Source organism: Abrus precatorius, unplaced genomic scaffold, assembly GCF_003935025.1.
Source record: "Abrus precatorius isolate BTA unplaced genomic scaffold, Abrus_2018 Scaffold4, whole genome shotgun sequence".
NCBI classification, from domain to species: Eukaryota; Viridiplantae; Streptophyta; class Magnoliopsida; order Fabales; family Fabaceae; genus Abrus; species Abrus precatorius.
Window position 1 is genome coordinate 1,381,779 of NW_020874384.1, and position 22,974 is coordinate 1,404,752.

Below are 22,974 nucleotides of genomic sequence, written 5' to 3' on the forward strand. Positions count from 1 at the left end.
ATCATTAAAATTCTTTCATTCTAATGTTGGGCTCCTAAATACAGGAGTAACTGATCAATTTTAAATCAGTAAGACCAATTTATATAAAACTACTAAAGGAGAGCATACTATTTTTTTTTCTGACATGCTATCTCTTCATGATGTTCTCTACATGCCAATTTTTTTTGCAATTTAATTTATGTTAATAAGCTTGTAAATTCTTTGAATTGTATTCTCACCATTGATAAGTGTTCCTATGTAATTCAGTAAAAAAATACCTCTATAAATTAAAATTAATAATTTAATTGTGAAAATATGAAAACTGAGAAACACAAACTCCGTGAGTCTCAAATATTTATCCTGATTTCTCATTAATCTAAGAGATGACAGTTTAGTTGTCCTTTCATGTCTCTGTAAAAGTGATTAGCTTTAACTAAATGCCATCAATTTGAAGTTTTGAACAGTGACATCGAATACATAAAGTAAGACAGATTATCCAGGAATTCAAGTTTTATTAACTCACCGAAAGTTATGTATTTGACAAGGTTCGTGCAAGGTTTTGACCATTGCTCGTCAATTTAGGACAAAGTAAGATCTATACCGAATCATATCCATCTTCACTGGAGTGCCAAGACAATTTCTTGGTTTTGTCATTTTGGTCCATGGAAAAAGGCCTTTTATTGTGATCCCTTCCACCTCTTTATATCCATTGTCAAAGCTAGTGGTTATAAAAATAAATTTTGTATATATCTTATATGTTTGGTTATACATCAAAATATATAAACAAGAGCACGAATAAGAGCAAAAGAAACATTAAAAACAGCATCAATACAAAAGAGCATGAATATTTACGGTTGAGTGGGGGTTGTGAGTGTCCATTTGTGAAGTAATCTTAAAATTAATAATTTAATAGCATAAATGAATACTTTTGGTGCTTTTATATATAAACATGAGATTAAGGAAGGAGGTGGGTGGGGTCTAATGAGTTGTGGAATTCTTATAACGGTGCCAAATGTCATAAATTGCTTCTAGCGATGCGCAATGATCCATACACAAATTTGAGTCCACGGACCCCATCATAATCATACCATCAAATTTTGGAGTAGGTCAACCTGTAGTGGTGCTGTCTTGATGTCCTTATCCTAATATTATTAGTATGATAAATATATCATTGAGAAACGAAACAACACGTGTAAGCAATAACTTTGGCTGAACTTTTTATATATTAACAATTAATGGTTATTTATTATGAGTAAGAGCAAGATAATAATATATTATTATCATTCTTATCACAATGCCCCAAGTAGATGCTTTCTCAGGGTCTAGTTCAATGAACCTTCCCTGGCTAGCTAGCAAGATCACTTAATGAAGAAGAACAGAAACACCGAGTCAAGTTACAGCATGTGTTAATTTGTGTAGCCCCTTAATCACAATGTATTATTGCTCTCTAATAACCTCCTAATTCTACTCAATAATTTGGAATCAAATGGTATACTTGGTGGTTAATAAGAGACCAAATGCTTTAACCATATTTCTACAAGTAATGAAATTCTAAGATTCAATCGTCCCTGGCTAAGCTTTAATGTGATCAAAACTAACAATATCATTTTTTTAGATAATTAGATCTTGGAAAGTGACTTTAATTACATATTAAATTATTCAATAATCAATTACGCTAGTATTCCTCTTATAAATTATTATATTATTAAAAAAAACTATAACTTTTTTAACCATTCTTTCAAAATCTAAAGTGTACTTTAATTAATTAATAATATAAAAATTTCACATTAAAAATTTATTAAAACCAATCACGTAGATTATTTTTGTTTATTTTTCATAAATTTATTTAATTCATCTTTCTAATTTATATGATTATAAAAAATATGACTTCAATATACAAATAAAGTTTAAATTTACAAAAATATAATTATAAAGGGCTTTTACGTAAAAATTAAAACAAAAATTGATATTTAAGTATAGGAATGAAAATTTTCATTGATAAGAATATTAAATTATTCTAAGAATAGCTTTGATAAAAAAAAATTTAAATAATTTTTTATAAATATTAAATTTTATTAATTCAACCATTATATTAAAAAATATTTTTAAATAGAGTAAGTTTATAAAAAATATTAATAATTTTATTTTAATATTTAATATATATTTTTAAAATATAAATAATTATTGATTGTAAAATGTTATATATATATATATATATATATATATATATATTTGATAGTTGAATTAATAAAATTTAATATTTACAAAAAGTTATTAAGTAAAGTAACTTTTATCACATTTACTTAAAAGTAACTTTGATCTCAGCTCATTTTTATTTAAATTATTTATAATTTTAGAAAATTTGATTTTAAAATTATTATTATTATTATTATTTTAGAATAACTTTTACACATCATATTAAAATTTTATGGCTCAATTAAAGCCCTAAGCACATGTATTTAAGAGTAAATAATGAAAATAATAATAACATTATTTTTCTTGTATAAATCACACTTTTATAAAATCAAATCTCACATAAATCACTCAAAAGTTTGGCCTACTCTAACTTCACCTGCAAGTCTATTATATTATACAAACATTTTTGCTTTTTTACATTATCGTGTATATTCAACGTGCAAATTGTAATAAGTTCAAGATTTTAAATGAATAAACAAATATATAATTCTAAAATAATAATATTTATTAATCATATTTACTTAAATATTCCTGTTAACTTGTTTAGTAAGTACAATAATTTATATTAATAATTAAGTAAACTTATTTATACTAAGCGCTATAAAATTAAACATTTGCAAATGTTATTTTAATAATGTGTTTCAACATCTATATTTATATTTATATTTATATGTAAAATTGACTGCTACTATTTTTTACTATATATATTTATATCAAATTTTATTATTATAAAGATTTAAAATATTTAGAATAAGTTATATTATCAATGATATAAATATTATATTATTAAAAGTAAAATATTACTTTCACTTACTTATTATTATATATATTTATAATAAAAATTATAATTATTAAAATTTAAAATATTTAAATTTATTTATATGATTAATAATATAGATAGTTAAAACAAATGTTGTAATGTCAAGAACGAAAATAACATATTGACTATGAATTATATTTAATAATCATTTATTAAAATTAATTATAATATTTTACATAACGTAAAAATTAAAATTATTATTGATTTATAATTATTATCTTTAAATTTTATTTAAAAAAATTCTATTAAAATTAATTTTATATAAAAATTTTATATGAATAATTATACGCTTTTAAAAAAGATAATAATAAATTTGTTATAAGTGATATTTAATAAAAAAATTATTTAAATTTATTAAATATTAAAAATGAAATAAATTTTATTATTAAATATTAAAAAAATAAAATAAATATTAATTAAATTACTTTAAAAAAAACACATATCACTTGAAAAATGAAATTGAATCTTATATTCAAACTTGAATGTACTAATTTAAATAATTATTTTATATTATATATTATTAAATTATTATTTTATTTTATAAATTATTAAATTATATTTATGATAAAAAGATAAATAAATTATAATATAAATAATTTTTTTATTACACATAACTTTTAAACTTTTTAAAAGTTCTTTCTATTAATTTACTTTGTTTTTGTATTTTATAATTATATTAATGTTAAAAGTTATCTATTTAATTAAACACATATATTATTAATATTAATATTTTGATTTTCTTTTTATTAAATTATATTCATATATTTTATTTTAATTTATTGAATAAGTATAAAACTGCATTATTTTTAAGTGATATCATGTATGAAATTTTATTTTTAATTTATTAAATTATATCAAATCCATCAATATTTTTTTAACTAAATTAATTTACAATAGTATAAATTTATATTATCTAAAATTATATATAGAGTTGACATATCATATATGTCATCTTTTAAAATTTATAAATAAAAATATTTATAAATAATTATAAAAAATAATATAATCTCATGTAATAAATATATTTTTTTAAAAAATTTTAAACATACTAATAATAAATAAAATATAAAATTGTTAAATTTTGATTAATTTTATAGCACTCATAAAATATTTTTATAATTAAATTTAATTAAAATATATAAATCAATGTATATAAAATTAACTACACCTACTTATTACTTTATACATTTAGAACAAAATTTATACTTATTAAACTTTAGAATACTCAAAATTACATAGAATATTTGTAATACTAATAATCAGTATGGATAATTAGACATGTTAAAAATAGAACAACAAATTAATCATAAATTGCATTTAACAAAAATTTATTGAAAACTTTAGAATACTTAAAGTCACGTACAATTCTAGTCACACATATTATCAATATGGATGTTGGTGTATATTAAAAAAAAAAATAACAAATTAACTATAAATTATATTTAATAAAAAATTATTAACATTAATTATAATGTTTCACATATCTTAGAAATTTAAATTATAATTAATTTATAATTATTATATTTGAATTATATTTAAAAAATATTAAAATTAATTATATATAAAAAATTTACATTGATAGTTATATAATGAAAATAACAAATTAACAATAAATTGTATTTAATAAAAAAATATTAAATTTAATTATATAAAAAAGTGAAAAAGCTCACCATAAAAGTTGAAGATGAAAAAAAATACTTAAAATCATACAAAATAATTTCAGGATAAATTAATGAACTTCTTAAGTTACTATTTTATTAAAAATAAAATTATATAAATTATTTTAGGTCTTATTCAAATTTAAATGGTATTGACTTAAATAAATTTGTTAATTATTTTAATATATTTAGCATTTAAAAGTGTGAATTCAAAATTAAAATATATTTGAAATAAAAAAATTATATACTCACAAAATTATAGTTTTGTATTGTATATTATTAAATTATTTTTATGATAAAAAGATAATATTTATTAAATTAATTTTTCATCTTGTGATATATTACTAAATATATCTTTGTCTTTACCTATATAACAAGTAATTATTATATAACTCTTTAAAACTTGCTAACAATTTTTTATATCATGTTACTTTGTATTTGTGTATTACAATAATATAAATTTTCAAGAGTCATTTATTCAAACAAGTATATACATATACACACACATATATATATATATATATATATATATATATATTCATATATTTTATTTTGTTACAGTGAATTATAAAAAAATATTTTTTATTTATTGAGTAAACATAAAATTACATTATTTTAAAGTGATATCATATATTATATTTTATTTTTATCTAATTAAATTTATGTCAAGTATGTATTATAGGTGATTTTTTAATTTTTATATCTAGATCAACAAAAATTTATGTAAATGTTGAAATATCAATCATTACTCATTTGATATTCATTTAGGTATAGAAATTATATTAATTTTTTCTATTATGGTAAATATTGATAATATTTTTAATTTTCTTTTTTTAATTAAATTTTTAATTGTTCATTGTTATTTTAACATTGAAATTTAAATTATATATATATGATATTTTGATTATGACAAAATGAAATAGTGATATGATAAGTTATTATTATTTTTCTTATTCATCCTTTAACTAAAATTATTTATTAATTAAATTTTAAGAGTGTTGTTGTTTGTTTATAAGTGTTACATTAGTAGTTATAACTTTAAATTTTAGATTAAAAGTAATTAATTATAATAACTAAAATAAATTAAATAATATTAAATATCATTATAATAAAAAGGTAATATACAAATTTGTTATTAAAATGTTTTTGTAATTGTTAGATTTTTATATTTAATATTTTTATACTATAATAAATGAATAAATACATATATTATAGTATTTTAAATATAAATTAAGTTTGAATGTTATATTTATATTATATTTATATAATTTATTTTATTAGTGAATCAGATTGCTTCAACTTTTTAATATTTCTTTCACATTTTAAATATTTATTTTACAATAATGGAAAAAATTTACAATCAAATTTACATTTTATATTTATTTATTAATATTTTATATTCTAATTATGTAATTATTAAAAAATTTTGAGATTAAAATTGAATTTGAAATGCTTTTAATTTTTTTTAGAGTATTCAATCATGTAATGGACTTACAATTTATTCTCTAATTATAAATTAAATTATACATAAAATATAAAGTAAGATAAATAAATATTTTTGTATTGATATAATTATTTACGATATCATATTCTTAAAATTAATATTAATTAAAAAGTTAAAAAAATATTTTAAATTAAAATAATTAGTCATTAGAATATATTTATTTATTATAAGTCAAATTTAAATATGTTATTTTAAAGTCATAAATTAATAATTGTATACATAATTTATCAAATAAATTTATGTTAATATTTATTTAAATTTTTGAAAAATAAAAATTAAATTTCATACAAATGAATCTTACTTGAGTATAATACTAAACTCCATTTTTTATTAAAAAATATTTTTTTTTATATTTCTACTCATTGTTATATATTTTTTCTTCATGTATTTTAATTTTTATTTCTTTTTACTTTATTTTTAAAAAATTTACTTCTTATGTTTACATCAACTAAAAAATTTAATTTTGATTATTTTTTATTATTAAAGAGGATAAAAAAATATAAAAAAGTTTATATATAAAAATTTATTTATCATATTTTTCAATATAATTATATTTAATATTACTTAATATAATAAAATTTTATTATTAGATATTTTTATATTTAAATTATAATTTTTAGTTTATTTTAAAATAAAATAATTTAATAAAAATATAAATAAATTTATATAACACACAAATATATTTTCTAATTTATAATTAAATTATTATTAAAATTTAGAATGTTTAAAATTACATATAAATTAAATTTAACTATTAAATTTATTTTTTATATATAATTTATCTACAAAATAATCAAAATTTTTATTTTATATTTTTCAGTCACATTAAAAATTATAATTATTTTAAAACTAAATTAACTAATAAAAATTATAAATATATTTGTACAAATCTGTACAACGCAGAGTATATTTTTTAGTTTAATATTATTTTTTATTACAAAAAATTACTGTGATACAAATTTAATTTAAATTAAAACTAATATTCAAAATACTTATACATTGTACATAAATTTTATTTTTTACATTATTGTTTAGATTCAACGGTCAATCAAGAACGTACTGCTTTGTGCTAACTTTGATCACATGCTCTCGAGAAATATTTGGATTTTTTAATCCCTCACTATAATATAAACTTTTAAACATTTGATAAATTTTTTTATTAACGGCTTATTTAATGAAATTTTATACTAATAATTTTGAGCGATGTCCAATTTATTAAACTTAAGAGTCTCTACTATTGACAAATTGATGAAATTAAAGTTAAAAAAAATTGTGTGAGACTTATTAAAAAAAATGATACAAAATTATAGTTTTAGGGCAAAACTTGTTTGCGCGTTTGAGCATTAGCAGATTGAATGCAAATAATCTTTATACTACTCAGTCTAACAAAAAAGCAAGAAGGACAAAAAATTATGTTCTTTATTTAACTATATATACAAATGATTAACTATATAAATCATAATAATATAATACTTAGTTATATCTATTTATTTAACTAAGATATTAATAACTGAAAATATTATTAAAAATTGAATAACATTATTTAAAATAATAATAAATATTTAAAAATGAAGTGAAACATTAAAATAAGATACAACAGAAGATGGAAAGAGTAATTAACAAGTACAAGTGTAAAGTGAAAGGTAAAAGTGACATATGAATGTGAAACTTTGGCTTTGGCTCCAACCGCAAGCGCGAAAGAGAGTTGCAGAATGCATATTGATTCTCACTTATCTCAATTGACAGTAGGTTATTTGTTTTTTTCTCACCATCAAAACCCAAAAACAAGTAAAGCAAATTACCAAGGTAAAAAGTTTAACAGAAAGGAAATAACTTTTATTTTCTATATTTAATAATTTTAGTTTATTCTTTTTTTCTATATTTCATTTTTATCTTTATTTTTTTAGTTTCATCCATATTAAGCTAGTAATAACTATTTTTAATTAAAAATTTAAGTAGTTTTTATTAAAGGTGACATTTTTTGTGAAATATACTGATTCTTTACTAAATGCTGTTTATTTTAATTTTTTTATAATTTTAAGATTAGAATGACCATTATTTAGTATTAAAAATTAGGTTCAACAAAGTTAAAAGTGTAATTTTCAATTTTAGAAAATAAGTTTAAATAATCATTAATAATAAAATTTATTAAAATTATACTTTTAAAATGTGTTTGTAAATGTTCTTAATTCTTAAATAAAGAAATTATTAAATGAATTACATATTTTTAAAATAAAAAAATCATGTATTTTTTGTATAATATAATGTAATGTTTGAATCTAATTAGCTTTTAACAATTAAAGTTTTAAAATTAGAACCTTTTATTTTAATTTATTAAATAGCTAAAGAAATTTAATAAATCATAAATAATAAATAAAGTAAAAAGCTAGTGTTGTGAAAATCCGTGTTAATTAATGAGATTGTAATTTTGCAGAAGTGATTATAGATACGAGAGAGGAGTTAATAGAAAAAAAGAAAAAAGAGTGATAATTGAGAAAGAGAAAGAGAAAGAAGATAGGAGAGAGAGAAAAGAAGCTGTCTCGTGAAGAGCAGGTGAAGCTGAACCAAAAGAAAATAAAAGCTTTGCTCTTTTTCTTTCTTTCTTCTTTCTCTCTCTAAGAAATCTCTTCTAAGAGCACTCACATTCATTCCTTGCTTCCTCCTTTTATATCACGAGATCCCCATCACTTTCTTTCTTCTTCTTCTTCCAAGTTCATATTTGTGGCATTGACGCTGATAGAGTGAGAGGGAGAAAATAAATTAAATTAAAACACAGAGAGAGTCCCAAAATAGAAAGAGAGAGTTTTTAAGATACTCTTTTCTGTTTGTTTTGGCTATCAGCAAAAATGTCACGTTCTGATAAACCCATTCCCGAGTTAGGGCTCAGCGATCGCTTCCGTGACTCACTGAGTTGTTCTGAAGCGAACAAACCCGATTTCCGAGAACTCGATCTGGGTTCACCTGTTTCTCCATTGCGTGCTCGTCACCATAGTGCAGCCACTACCAGTAGTAGCAGCAGCAGTAGCGGTTCATCCGGGTCGGGTCGAGCCGGTAACAACCCGGTTTCTAAGAGATCCGATTCCGGCGAGCTCTCCGGCTCCAGTGATACTAACAGTCCCACCCGGACATCCAAACCGGGTCATCGGAGATCCGATTCGGGTCAGAGCCAGAGATCCCCTTCCTCCGCCGCTGTGAACTCGCCGCCGCTGAATGTTCTTCCTGCCGGGAACATTTGCCCTTCCGGCAGGGTTCTCAAGGCAGTGCCGGTAGCGGCTGTGTCAAGCCGGAGCTCCAGGACCGACATTTTGGGCTCCGGCACAGGGAATTACGGCCACGGAAGCATAATGCGGGGCGGCAGAGGTGGCGGGAGCAACACCAGTGAGGCAGCGAGGGTGAGGGTTAGCGGGGGTTGCGGCGATTTGATGAAGCGTGTGGATCCGGAAGAGGTGAAGAGAGCAGGAAATGAAGAGTATAAGAGAGGGCACTTTGCGGAGGCGCTGTGCCTTTATGATCGGGCAATTGCGCTGTCTCCGGGCAATGCTGCGTACCGCAGTAACCGTGCTGCCGCATTGATCGGTTTGGGACGGCTGCCGGAGGCGGTGAGGGCGTGTGAGGAGGCGGTAGAGTTGGATCGTACCTATGGAAGGGCGCATCAGCGTTTGGCGACTCTCTTTCTCAGGTGAATTAGCGTGCTTGGAGGAGGGTTTGCGAACTTGAGTTTAAATGATTTTGAATTAAGAATGAATTTGATGTGGTAAAGCAAGTTTGGCAACTTTTTGTCTTAGGTGAATTTAATAATTAAGAGTTAATTTGGAGTTAAATTAGTGAGTTACAGCAATGTTAGATTAGATACCATTTTGTTATTTCTTTTGGATTTGTTGCTTCATACTGTATATGGTATGTTATTGATATGAAAATTGTGTTGTGAATAAAATCTGGAATGTGGACAGGTTAGGAGTAGTTGAGAATGCTAGGAAGCACCTTTGTTATTCTGGGCTGAAGCCAGATCCTTGTGAGTTGCACAAGTTACAAATAGTGGAAAAGCATATTAGCAAATGTGTGGATGTACGGAGGATAAGAGATTGGAAGAGTGTACTTAGGGAAGCTGATGCTGCTGTTGCTACGGGAGTGGATTCTTGTGTTCAGGTATTTATTTATTTATTTTAATTTTTTGATCATATGTGAGTTGAATATGTTATTGTGGTGCGAAATGTGTGAAAAATGTCTGAACTGGTTGGAAATTGAATTTACAGCTCTTTATGTGTAGAGCAGAAGCCCTTCTCAGGCTCCACCAGATGGATGATGCCGAATCAAGTTTATTACATATTCCCAAATGTGAGCCGCATCCTGTTTCCTTATCGCAGGCCAGATTTTTTGGGATGCTTTCTGAAGCTTATTGCTACTTTGTTAAAGCTCAGATTGAGATGGCTTTTGGAAGGTGAGTTCAGAAATTGTAAGCTTGATCAGAAATCTAAGCTGGCAAAAGGTATCTGTTGGAGAGTGAGAATGGATGATGGATGTGTTGCAGGTTTGAGAATGCAGTTACAGCTGCTGAGCAAGCTAGTCAGATTGACCCCCGAAACATTGAAGTTGCTGTTTTGCTCAACAATGTAAGGATGGTGGCTAGAGCTCGATTGCGTGGCAATGATCTCTTTAAATCAGAAAGGTTCACTGAAGCGTGCTTGGCATATGGAGAAGGTTTGAGGCTAGACCCTTCAAACTCTGTTCTCTATTGCAATAGAGCAGCATGTTTTTTTAAGCTTGGGCAATGGGAAAAATCAATTGAAGACTGCAATCAAGCTTTACTCATCCAACCAAACTACACAAAAGCCATTCTTCGGAAGGCTGCTTCAAATAGCAAGGTAAATTGCCATTTTATTTTCTTTGATACTGTACATTGTCATACTCAAGGTAAGTGGTGTCATCTCTTACCTTATTATGCAGCTAGAAAGGTGGGCAGAAGCAGTAAACGATTACGAGCTCTTGCGGAGAGAACTACCAGATGACAATGAAGTTGCTGAAGCACTGTTTCATGCGCAAGTAGCATTAAAGAAGTCTCGTGGGGAAGAAGTACATAATTTAAAGTTTGGTGGTGAAGTGGAGGACATATCAGGTCTTGAGCAGTTTAGAGCTGCAATATCTTTACCAGGTAATCATAATGGATAAGGAAAGGTTGCTGCTACTCATTTTACAACCCGGTTATTTTGCAAATCTTCTAATATTATCTGTAATTTTACAGGTGTTTCTGTTGTTCATTTTGAAACCGCATCCAACTTGCAATGCAAGCAAATATCACCCTTTGTGGATACGCTGTGTAGTCGCCATCCATCTATAAATTTCCTCAAGGTAGCTCACTTCACACATTGTGTTTTCAACTTGCCTTGATATTTTCAATTTAGAGGTAAAAGAAACCATCGTGGTAGTTTTCTTATGCATTAGAATTTTGTGTTTGATTAAAGGTGGATATTCAACAAAGCCCAACAGTCGCTACTGCTGAGAATGTGAGCATTGTACCGACATTCAAGATCTACAAAAATGGCTGTCGAGTGAAGGAAATTGTATGTCCTAGTCGTGAAATGTTGGAACACTCCGTTAGGCATTACAGCTTGTAGAACTCATGACCTTGTACTGCTTCTCCATTCTATATACTGCATTTCCATCCTGCCACTTGACATGCAGTGAGACTCTTCACAGTTCATCCAGTCTTGTGCTCCCACCTTAAAATGATCTCCTGATACCTGTTGTCATATTCACATCAACCACATAATAATCTTGTTAGCAGCCAGTTCCAACGGAACCCAGGACATAAACTAGTTCCTTTTGCTGTTGTTATTTATTCATTCATTCCTAATTTCTTTCTGGTTCCATGTTCCTCCAACTTTCCCTTTGTCATTTTTCTTTTCTCTTATTTTTCACTTCATGTAGACCAGCTGTTATTGTATCCCCAGTTTCTTTATGGGTGAAAAAAAAAGAGATTTTTGTGTCTGTAATTGACTAAATTGTCACTTTATATTACCTTTTGGACAGACAAGGGAGAGGAGGTTGGTCTGCTGTTAGAGGAGGATCCTGTACATGTATATATGTGTTGATTACGTACCAAACACTGGAAGCCTTAAAGGGGGATAGGATGACTGTTGGGTACCTAATGGGTTGGTGAAATGAGGGTGAATTTGTTGTTATTGTTATTATTTTTCTATCTTAGCCATTTGATCAATAAAATTTCCCATTTTTTCTGCCGTTCTCAGATTATCATAACCTTTCTGATTTCTATGTACTTTGAATTAATGTACAGTGATAACTGTCTTGAGAATGAATTGTCATTTATGCAATTGGGCAGAGTCATGAAAAGATGACTTGGTCTTGAGATTGGGAAGCAAGCTGTTATGGCATTTAAGTTCATAGCTGGCTTTTTATGTCAATTTTGACACTAAAAGGCAAAGTACTTGTGTTTTAAGTCAAGGCTGGTTTTGTTATGGAGTAGGGTGGACATGGGTGGTTGATACAATTCAGAACTCTTATATTTTTATCACTCCCCTTTATAATGGAAATGGAAGGTGGACCACCAAATCATATTTAACACCTCAATCTTGATAGAATATACTTACTAAGATGAAACTTCGGAAGCACAAGAGTAAAACTTTTGAGAGAGAGACTTAGAAGAAGGTGGGGGGTTATGTCCACGTGGGCATTTAAGATGATGCTCACAAACGGAGCACTCAACCTTCCCAAAAGACTCCAAAAAAGTCGCTTGGTATGCTGCTCTGTATGTTAACTGTAGTATAGGAGGTGATGACTAGTCTCCCCACATTGGTGGGCCTTACACAAGGAACAGTCTTCAATTCTCCCATAACCCTAACTTAAAGGGTGCATGAATGCTCCTAGTCTTGCAAGGCGTTAATTCGTGGCCCTTCAGAAAGATCATGACATCCAAAATGAGAATTGTAGGGCTAAGTGACCAATGTATATAATTAACTTGTGTTGAAGGTAGGGTGCTTTTAACCTACCTTACCATCAATTTCAAAGTTCAATATGCGTGTCAAGGTAAGCCATGGGACTAGTAACAAGTATAATAAAATAAAGGTTTCATCACACTCCATCACCAATCGGTGGTAATAGCAATTCAACCCCAGGTTGAAATGTGTTAGTTAGTATGTCAAACAAATACTTTTTAATTTTTAAGACACTTTCTATTATTTACTGAAATTAATGAAAAAATGAACTTATGCGCCTTCCACTCTTATGCAATGACTTCTAAACACGATTCCATGAATTTCAATAGAATTCAATAAATAATGAAGAATAAATTGAAAACTATATTGCTAGCTTAGGTGAAAGAGATTGGGAAAATATTTAGTGTGAAAACAAAACTTGAATTCCAATCCCAATAAGAGGGGGAAATCAGGGTGAATTGTTGTGGTAACTGATTAGTGATTGAGAAAGGACTTAGCAGTGTTACGCAATATGTGGACAATTGTCTCTCAAGTCAGAAAGCGCGTGTAGGAGTGTCCAACCGTCAAAACCACCGGCATTCACATATGAAATGGCCCACAATGTGCGTTGTGAAGGAAAATCATGAAAGAGAAACAACGGGAAGAGAAAAGTGAGTCCCAAGTCTATGCTGTGTTTATTTCCATTGAATGAATGGCACAGTACGATGGTACTTTCTAGATTGTACAATAGCATCATGAAATGGCATACTCAAGGTTATTACACAATAAAAATATAGCCGTTGAGACTGTGACCCAATTTGCATTCGGTAGCAGGCTTTCAAGAGGGAGTTGCTCCTGTCGTTTAGTTATTATAGTTTGAACTATGGACGTCATGTTTTTGAGTCTTTCTCTTGGCATGCATATGTCTTTCGTCTTCCAAAAATAAAAATGCTAATGGTTTGTTCATGTAAATTCTGTAGCTTGTTGGACTTTTGCCTAAAACATGACGTCATGTTAGGGAAATATATAATTTGTTTTTGGCAGAACCATGGGAAGAAGTAATGATAACGACCAGGCCCAATGATAAATACATGGAAGTACAAGTTATCAATTCGTAGACCGAAAGAAAAATGTTTAGATTTACCTCTACTGTTTAACATTATTTTTTCTAAGTTAATAAACTCTTAAGACTAAATTTAAGCATTAAAAAAAATTTATTGACAAATAACATTTATTATATTAAAGTTATGAAAAATATAATAAATATTTCACTTCTCAATAAAAATTTTAACCAGAGTTAACATTTTTCTTATTTTGCAATTCATTACTTGTATTTTCTAACTGTACCATTACTTCACTTTCTCCTAACCTTCAGGAAGAAAATAAAGGATTCAATGTCAGTGCCCTTACTAAGTCAGGATAACAGCTTTAAACAACTATTAATGCCGTATTGATTTACAGGAAGAATACAAAATTTCATACTTTAGTAAAATAAATAATTGTGACATCTTAATTACATACTACAATTCAAAATCAATTCTATCAAAATCAACTTTATTGAATTTTAAAACAACGAAGCTTGGTAAAACGTTTGCTACCCTCATACCATATTGGAAGAAACAAATATCTCCACTGCCTGAATTGGATGGAATTTGCTCGACAATGGAATACAACTCTTGCTCAAAGCCGTGGCTTTCTAAAAATAAAATGGAATCCGTGTAATAAGCACAACCGATGTGGACCATCTAAAGTTCTGCTACTTGTAACGTTTTGAACCACAATTATCGTCTGCTAAAGCCCGTATATTACTTTTTAACTTCTCATTGACAAGACGTAAGAAACAAAATAAGAGAGATATTTATAACGGTAGCAGTACGTAGGTGTAGACGCTTAGACTCTCGTAAAAAATTAAAACTCCTCTTAAATAAGAAAAGCCTAAAAAATGCACTAGTGCAAATACACACCCCATCGCTGATTTAATTAAAATAGCTTGTAGACTTGACCTACTTTAATGGAAAGATAAATACAATACCAGCTGTGCGAGTCCACAGCTTATTCAGAAGAGGCTTTGTTGAGAGACTAGAGTTTTTAGGAAATATAGGACCTAAGACCAATGCTATTTTGGTTTCATAACCAAACATGTCTCAGAACGGCTCATTGAAATGAAGAGAACAGACTTTTTCACAAATTTTGGCCTTTGATGTTGAAAATCAAAATTACTTAGCAGTTTAAGATTGAAGCACATTCTAAATTGTTAGAAAGATATGATCAACGCATATTCATACAAGTTTCAAGATAAGGCAGCTTCCAAGAGAAGAAATTAACAGGTAACTGGAAGCTACGAGGGATATTGACTCCAATAGTTCAGATTTCCAATATAAATTGACGGCTACCATTGTTATTTGGATCCATAAGTTTGAACCCAATCATCAGGCACCACTAGCATATAATCGGGTCCATTCCTTAGCTGCAGTGTTCAACGCCACATTTTAATAAGAGAATATGTAGTATGTTTGATGCCATTATTATTAACTTTTTTTAATGTACAAATCATACACAGAAAAACTACCTGTCTCAACAGCCTCGGCTTCGTTAGATTTCCAATGCTTGGCAATGTTCTCAGAAAGTGGATCATCTGGGTTTGGTGCACTCAAAAGAGCTTGGATGCTGGAAAATGCCAACAAGTCCACATTATTAGTACGCAATACTCTTTTCAATTACGAGCAGGTTAATTGAAGTTCTCATTGAATTCCACCCCCACCCTCCCCCACATGATTTAAAAAAAAAAAAAAAACAATGATTCAGGCAAACATAAAAATGAGCCAGAAGTACAAAGACCACAAATAATTCTTCATCTATTTTCCGAAGGAAATTTTACCGAACAATATGAAAAAATTTTCCACACTAGCAGGGTGATTAAAATAATTTAAAACATGTTTGTTTTCCAGACTTGCAGCTTTCTTACATGCATAACCGTGATTTTCTATATATGTATCACCACGTTTTAGACAAGCTCAACAATAATAATCTCAAGACGGTTGTAAAGCCAAGAACTATTAGCCCATCCCACTTCTTCAGGATAAACAGGTCCAAGAAAATATGAACATCCAATAGCAAAAGATAACAAGTAAAGATACCTCAATAGAACAGTGCGTATCTGAAGGGCAGGACTCCACTTATCTTTCAGAATATCAAGACATATCCTGCCAAGCTAAATCAAACAAGAACTTATCAATGTCAGAGAAAAATAACTACTGGAGAACAAATGAGAATTTAGTGGAAGAAAAATGCACCTTATCAATGTTTGGATGATATATTTTTGTTAGAAACCTAACCTGCAAAAAGCAATGCACATTTGAAACCATTGAAAAGGTATCAAAGCCAATAAAATAGGAGGAAACTGAACATTTCACACATGATTTTGAGGTAGTGTTAAACTCAAGAGTAAGCACACTAAATTATGTATTTAATTATTTATCACTGGAAACAATCCGCTTTAGGCCAGAATTACAGACTAAAGTGCAGAGCATAAACAACACATGGTTCCCCACTGACAAGGAGTCTCCTGTATTCAGCACACAACAAAACTATCCAATGAATAACCACTCCCAAGCCCCATAAATATAAAGCATAATGCACTACCTGTCACACCATTCTATAACTGCATATAAGACACAAATAATATTCAAAAATATTAATTCAGATCCATGGCTACCTAAACAACAACCTAAAGACACAATTTCTACACAAACAATAATAATTCAGGCCTATTGAGTCTCGGTTTGCTTCTTATTTCTTCTCACATAACTTTCCAAGGTCATAGCTCCATCGGGTAGAGATACGTAATAAAAGATTCCTCAAAAGGTAAGGAGGAGACTCAAGTGAGCCACCTTGGACGATTCAAATCCCAACTAGATACACAGAAAAGATGTAAGATACACACCACCATTTCCTAGACTATGAAATTAGTTGTGGCCTCAATATGCTAATGGAGGTGCATGCCACCCATAATTTAATATGCTAAGTAGCCAGTTCTATATTCTCAAGGAATCATGCAACTAACAACAGTACCTCAGACCAGTGTAGTTAGTATCGCAAGAATTGAGATGCGATTCAACAACTTAGCAATATGGAGTTTCGGTTGGGTGCTTGAATCGCACCATGTATCGCTGAATCCATTATCAAATCACATGAATCTCAGTTCTGATAAGAATCGGACAATTCTGCAGCAAACCGGGTCATGACAGAAACAGGTTGGGTCAAATGGACCTGATTTTGAAAACCATGAAAAAAAATTTCATTTTTTTTTTTCGAAAAAAGCCTGTACCAATGACAGAAGATGTCGATACTTTCCCTCCAATTTTACGCAGTATGTTAAACATGATATTAAGAGCAAAAAAGCTCTATTTCAGTTTCTTCTCTTCTTCCCTGAGGGCCCTAACAATACATGTCTGTGTGTTGGCCTGTTGGGTGTTTTCTCTCTACTCTTCTATTGCTTTTGTTTTGTTCTTATTTCCTCACTACACTAGCTGATATCCTACGGTTAGTGGTCCTTTACCCTATTTCTTATTCTGTGCTGTGTGTGCAGGTTTGTGGTTCACTCTGTTTTGCTGCTCTGTTTTCCAGTGGTCCCCCTCTCTCTGCTCTGTTTGGCTGGTCTAGTCCCTTTTTTCTTGTATTGGCTGCTCTAAAGAGGAAGAACTTTTGATTTTGGAAGATGAAGATGATGAACTAAGTGACATAGATCTTGGAGATGATGAATGATCATACATTATCCATTTGAACTTTTGCTATAATGACTTGCTGCCTTTTTTGTTTATCTTTTTAAAAGGCTATAGGTTGAATTTGACCAGTCACTGTTTTTTCCTTGTTAATACGACTGACTGTTATGATTTGAATCCTAGCTTGCTTATAAGTGTATGTCACATTTTTAGTTATACATTATTTGACTTCAAAATGTTAATATATAGATGTTTTGTTGTTTCTTTATGTTACAATGCTCTTATATTTGTGTTTTAAATTATTAATCTTGATCTTTGATTCAACATACAATTCGATTCACGATTCAAAAAATAGGTCTTATGATTCACAATTCAAATCCCTATTTAACTACCTTGCCTCAGACCAAAGGAAATAGAACATCATAACACCACAACTTATGGAGGTACGATTTCTATTGAAAGGAAATAAAAACGATGTTAAATTATTCATAACAGTTCCAATTTCTTACTGTACCAGTTTCAATAAGGAAATGGGTGGAGGAAAAGACAGTATAGAGCAGAAACCCATTGAATTACTTGCATAGAGATATTACCCTATTTAATATAAAATACCAAAAACTACTGAATAAAAACAGTTGTTGAACATCTTATACTATGACTATAACCATTTATACTGCTAACACTGTTTTATTATTTAGTTTCATTTCTTTTTGGTGTACACGAATTCAGCAGAAACTTTACACTAAAAGAATACCAGTGCCATTGGAAAGAATAATATAAATAAGTACCTTTGGAGCAGCCATTGGATATTCTTCAGGCAAGAATAGTTCTAACTTGAAAACTCCTCCTAGTAATACCAACAACAAAATATGTAAATTAGAAAGAAAGCATGAAGGAAGAGCAAATTTGAAAAAAAAAAAATGGAATTACAAATATCACCACCATCACCATATTATAAGACAATAACAGTATATTCCTGCACTCTCAAACACAGAATCAAGAAGGACCTAACATCTGATCTAAGAAAGCATTTCCATCTGATATAAGAAAAAACTTAATGCTTTCCTTCAATGTTGCAAATGTAACTACCATACTCAGAATCAAGGCAATTCAAAGAAAACAACCCATCCTCAACAGGTAACCCACAATTCCAAAATCCTTTCACTTTTATATTATTTTGACAGGGAAAATAATTCAGAAATTCAAGATCCTGTAAATATAATCCAGCATAGTAACACATATTGAATAGGCAGGAAAAAGTTCTACTAAACCTTGCATTCTATTATGTTTAAACCTCTAACAAATTCAAAAGAAATGCAAGATTTCAAATGGAGCAAAATCACCATGAGCATATAAGAATAACTAATTATTACGATGTACAGGAGAGACCCTTTCTGAAAAACCAAGCTTGTAAGTTGAGAGTCTCGACTACAAATTTGAGTGTTCTTCACCTCACCCAGTCAATTGAGGAGACGTGCTCCTGCATCATATACCAGCTGCATGTTGCATTTCTTCTTTATACCCAGTTAGTAAACCCCTGACCACTTTGGAGCTTAAAACCTACTTTAGAGTTGAAGTTAAAATAAAAGCTTTAATTTGAAGTTAAATCTGTTTGGTAATGCATTTTTAACAGATTTTGGATGCTTTTCTAAAAAATCCTTTTCTCAATTCTATTTGACCCAGTTTCTTCTGTTAAGAAGAAAAGCACAAAATAAGATGGGGGCAAACACTACCTCATAATACAGTGACTACTTTAATAAGACAAGCCGTCAAAAGAGTATAAGTCAGTTTCATAATTCTAACCATGCCTTTAAGGTATAGTGCATGACTAAAACCTGGTCTCAATTCTCCAAAGTGGAAATCAACCAGAATACAGTTTTCAATGACATACAAAACATAAGAGTACACCCACTAATCCTTTTACATTATATTTATATCTTTTATCTTGTTTCCTTCTAACCAAGTATTATAATCTTTAACCTACAAAGTAAAGCACCGAGTGCAAAACAAACGATTTAAATCCAAAGGCAAGAACAAATTGAAACTAAATATTATATTTACATATTTTATTTTGTTTCTTTCTAACCAAGTATTGTAATCTACAACCTCTAAAGGCAAGCACTGGGTGCAAAAAGAACAATTTAGTTAAAGAAATCATGAAGAAATAAGCTTGCCATATTATTTGGTTAAAACTGTTTCGCTAAATTGATAACACGAACACTGTATATAAGCATGAATGATATTGAATCTAGTTTGGTAATTCGTGAAAAAGTGTACCACAGAACAGTTTCTTCAAGCATGAGAAAAGCACCCTATTGAAATTGACCATCTAGGTGGTAAGAAGAATAATATAAACAGTCAGAAGAATTATTAGGTCATTGCTAAAGAAAATTAAATAACGTCCCATCAAGACATTCAACTTCATAGACAACAGGAAGACTCAGATGTAACCTGCGGGAGGGGGTTTAAACACAAGGAAATACGACAATATACTGTTCAAAGAACTGGCAATTATAAACTAATACACCATCTAAACTCTAACGTCACAAAGAGTATGCCCAGAAATTAGAAAACTACCAGAAACCTTCTGTATTAGTAGGCCACAAGTAGAAAAATATCTTGCTTGATCTGGCACTTTCCAAACCCAAACCCAAACCCACATCCAAATATGATTTGATGTTTCAAATCTTGCTTGACTACGTTTTTATTTGAATCAAGTTTGACCATGAAGTGGGTTTGATGAGAAGTAACATTTACCAAATTCGCATTGGGGGTTTGGAGTATTAAAGAGAACAACATTACTTTTCTATTTTACATTCACTTTTCTATAAAGGTATCCAAAAATAAACCACTTCCCTCCACATTCTTTTCAACCAAATCAACTTTACAAAATCAAGATCATCTAAAATCAAGCTTGCAAATGCTCATCCAAACAAATACTAAGACAATCATCATACAATTATTCAATAAAATGTAAGAGAACAGAATTTTCGTGGCAAATGAGCATTCCCAAAGTACATTTGACTGTGGAACATCATTGTTTACGTGAATTCTTCATGTAGTTCCAAGCTACTAAAATACCCAAATCAAAAGGAAATTTATTCTACATTTATTGTTAAGTATAATTTAAACAGAGACAATATATTTCTGTGTATCTGAAGGCAGCATAATTATGCTATTAAACTCAATACTACCTTCATATGGTGACTGTGTCGGCCCAAGGATCATCACGTTGAAATATCGCATATTGTCTTCTGAAGGGGAGGCACTAATTCCAGGCGCTGCATCAGCAGATCATCATAATATCAGAGACTGAGACAATCAAGTAATAACCGAAATAAAAACACAAGGATAAAAGATTATAAACTTAGAATCATAATTTGGAATTTAAATCATCAAGGAAATGCTATTCAACATATCTAAACAAAGTTTTCAAAAATGGACATGCACTACCAGTTCAACTAAGAGCGGCTTCTAAATCACTAAAATCCATAGAGAGCAAATTTTCAAGTATCAAGTACAGCAACAGAAGAGAGAGTTCAAATAAGAAGTTACCTGGCTCACTGAGCAAACGCTGCGTTTCCTGTTGATTAAAAAAATGATCAAAACATTCCCAAAGGCCAAAATTCAAATACAAAATTTAGAAAAAACCAAAAGCATAGTTCATTTCCAATGAAGATCAAAAGCAAAAGGGTTGCTGAATCCCCAATTTTTAACACCTAAGACTCTTCAATTTTGTTTTCTTTTCCCTCTCTTATCGCAACTGAATTTAAGCAAGGGAAGAATGAAAGGGGAAATTTTGGAATTCAGCAAAAATTGATGGCACAGTTCGCTGAAAGCACGGTGTTCGGGCACGTAAAAGTGGCGAAGTAGGAAGAAGCAGAAAAAACATGAGTGGATTTGGAGTTTCCTTGGTTTCTTCAGAAATCAAACAAATGGATCAGAGAGATTAAATTGGGAGAAAACGGACCTTGATGATTCTTCGAGGGAGGTTGCTGTTGGCCATGATCGGTGTCGATTGCAAAGCGCGCAATAGGGTTTCTAGAGAGAGAGAGAGAGAGAGAGAGAGAGAGAGAGAGAGAGAGAGAGATTCTCTCACTGACAGAATGAACAATGCTGAGAGAGAAAGCTTCTAAAACTTCTTTATTTTCAATCTAATTTTATTTATTTGTAATAAAAGGAAAGAAATATATATAGGTAATTTTTTATTTTTTTTTTGCTATTATATAGGTAATTTCTTTAACACTCATTCTTCTACCTTTTTTATTATTCAATTTTCAAAATATTTTATAAAAAAATTAAGATCGTGGTATGCATTATATCACGTTAATTTAAATTTTTTTAAAAGTAAAATCACTTTTAAAAATTTATAATTTATTTCAACATTTATTCAATAATTTTTTAAATAATAATTTATATAACATAAATTTAATAATAAAAAATATTAAAATAAAATTAAAATAATTTATATAATAAAGTATATAAAAACTTATTAAAATAAATTTAAATAACTTATAGAAATCATACGTTATTTATAAATTTTTTTAAGCACGTTTATAAAATTATCAAATATGTTAACATAAATTATAAATTCTGCCATAATTTAGATAAATTTTTATTTATAAAAAAGAAAATAAATATAACAAATAATTTTTTTTTTCATAAATTAACGCAACTTATAAATATTTAATTTATACGAAGAAAAATTTAAAAAACGAGCTGCGTAAATAAAATTCAAGCTTGCTTATTTTAAGTGAGTCAAGTTACCGAATTTTAAATTTGGATGTTAAATTCAAGTTTGAGTAAAACGAGTAAAATAAACGACCTTTTACAAAGCTATTTTTATTAATAAAAAAAAACTAAAATATCTAACTCATATATTGTCAAAAAATTATCTTAAAAGTTACTTATTTCACAATAATTAACTTTGGAGATTTAGCGGCTTGTGTCCAAGATTAAGATGTTTCAAGAGATTAATATGTAAACTAAAGATCATTGCATGTTCTTCATGCAAGAGGGCTAAAAATATTGATATATTAAAACTATATTCATCGATATTTCTCAAATTGATTTTAGATTATTAGAACTCTTTCACATTCCTTTTCCAAAATTTATTTCTCAAATCGATAAAAAGATGTTTTTAACTTTATAAAAACAAGTATTAAAC

At 28.7% G+C, this 22,974-nt stretch overlaps 2 protein-coding genes across 5 annotated transcripts; one reads left to right on the plus strand and one right to left on the minus strand.

Moving 5' to 3' along the window:
- The first annotated feature begins 8,631 nt into the window (after positions 1-8,631).
- Positions 8,632-12,394, plus strand: LOC113864309 (TPR repeat-containing thioredoxin TTL1-like). The gene is made up of 7 exons (XM_027497891.1): positions 8,632-9,836; positions 10,108-10,303; positions 10,411-10,595; positions 10,686-11,019; positions 11,102-11,306; positions 11,397-11,503; positions 11,617-12,394. Exons 1-7 carry the CDS (start codon positions 9,004-9,006, stop codon positions 11,767-11,769), a joined length of 2,013 nt encoding a protein of 670 aa, XP_027353692.1. The 5' UTR covers positions 8,632-9,003; the 3' UTR covers positions 11,770-12,394.
- On the minus strand, positions 10,334-21,981 carry LOC113864310 (ubiquitin-conjugating enzyme E2 35). 4 transcript variants are annotated; one of them, XM_027497896.1, is made up of 8 exons: positions 21,778-21,981; positions 21,363-21,390; positions 21,002-21,088; positions 18,596-18,654; positions 16,380-16,421; positions 16,224-16,297; positions 15,656-15,753; positions 10,334-11,895 (listed from the first exon to the last, which is right to left on the minus strand). In XM_027497896.1, exons 1-8 carry the CDS (start codon positions 21,811-21,813, stop codon positions 11,876-11,878), a joined length of 444 nt encoding a protein of 147 aa, XP_027353697.1. In that variant the 5' UTR covers positions 21,814-21,981; the 3' UTR covers positions 10,334-11,875. The 4 variants fall into 4 exon arrangements, with proteins under 4 accessions (XP_027353697.1, XP_027353695.1, XP_027353694.1 ...); XM_027497894.1 differs by lacking the exon at positions 10,334-11,895 and adding an exon at positions 14,547-15,553 and having other exon boundaries at positions 21,778-21,980; XM_027497893.1 differs by lacking the exon at positions 10,334-11,895 and adding an exon at positions 15,106-15,553 and having other exon boundaries at positions 21,002-21,102; positions 21,350-21,390.
- Positions 21,982-22,974: the final 993 nt, after the last annotated feature.

Excerpts from the sequence above, each read along its gene's own strand:
- LOC113864310 (XM_027497893.1), bottom strand. The coding sequence starts at position 21,813 with ATGGCCAACAGCAACCTCCCTCGAAGAATCATCAAG. Across the intron at positions 21,103-21,349 it reads GAGCCAGGTAACTTCTTATT|ATCTGCTGATGCAGCGCCTG; the intron begins TGAACTCTCTCT and ends GATATTATGATG. Across the intron at positions 18,655-21,001 it reads GACACAGTCACCATATGAAG|GAGGAGTTTTCAAGTTAGAA; the intron begins GTAGTATTGAGT and ends TGGTATTACTAG.
- LOC113864309 (XM_027497891.1), top strand. The coding sequence starts at position 9,004 with ATGTCACGTTCTGATAAACCCATTCCCGAGTTAGGGCTCAGCGATCGC. Across the intron at positions 10,304-10,410 it reads GAGTGGATTCTTGTGTTCAG|CTCTTTATGTGTAGAGCAGA; the intron begins GTATTTATTTAT and ends TTGAATTTACAG. Across the intron at positions 11,307-11,396 it reads AGCTGCAATATCTTTACCAG|GTGTTTCTGTTGTTCATTTT; the intron begins GTAATCATAATG and ends GTAATTTTACAG.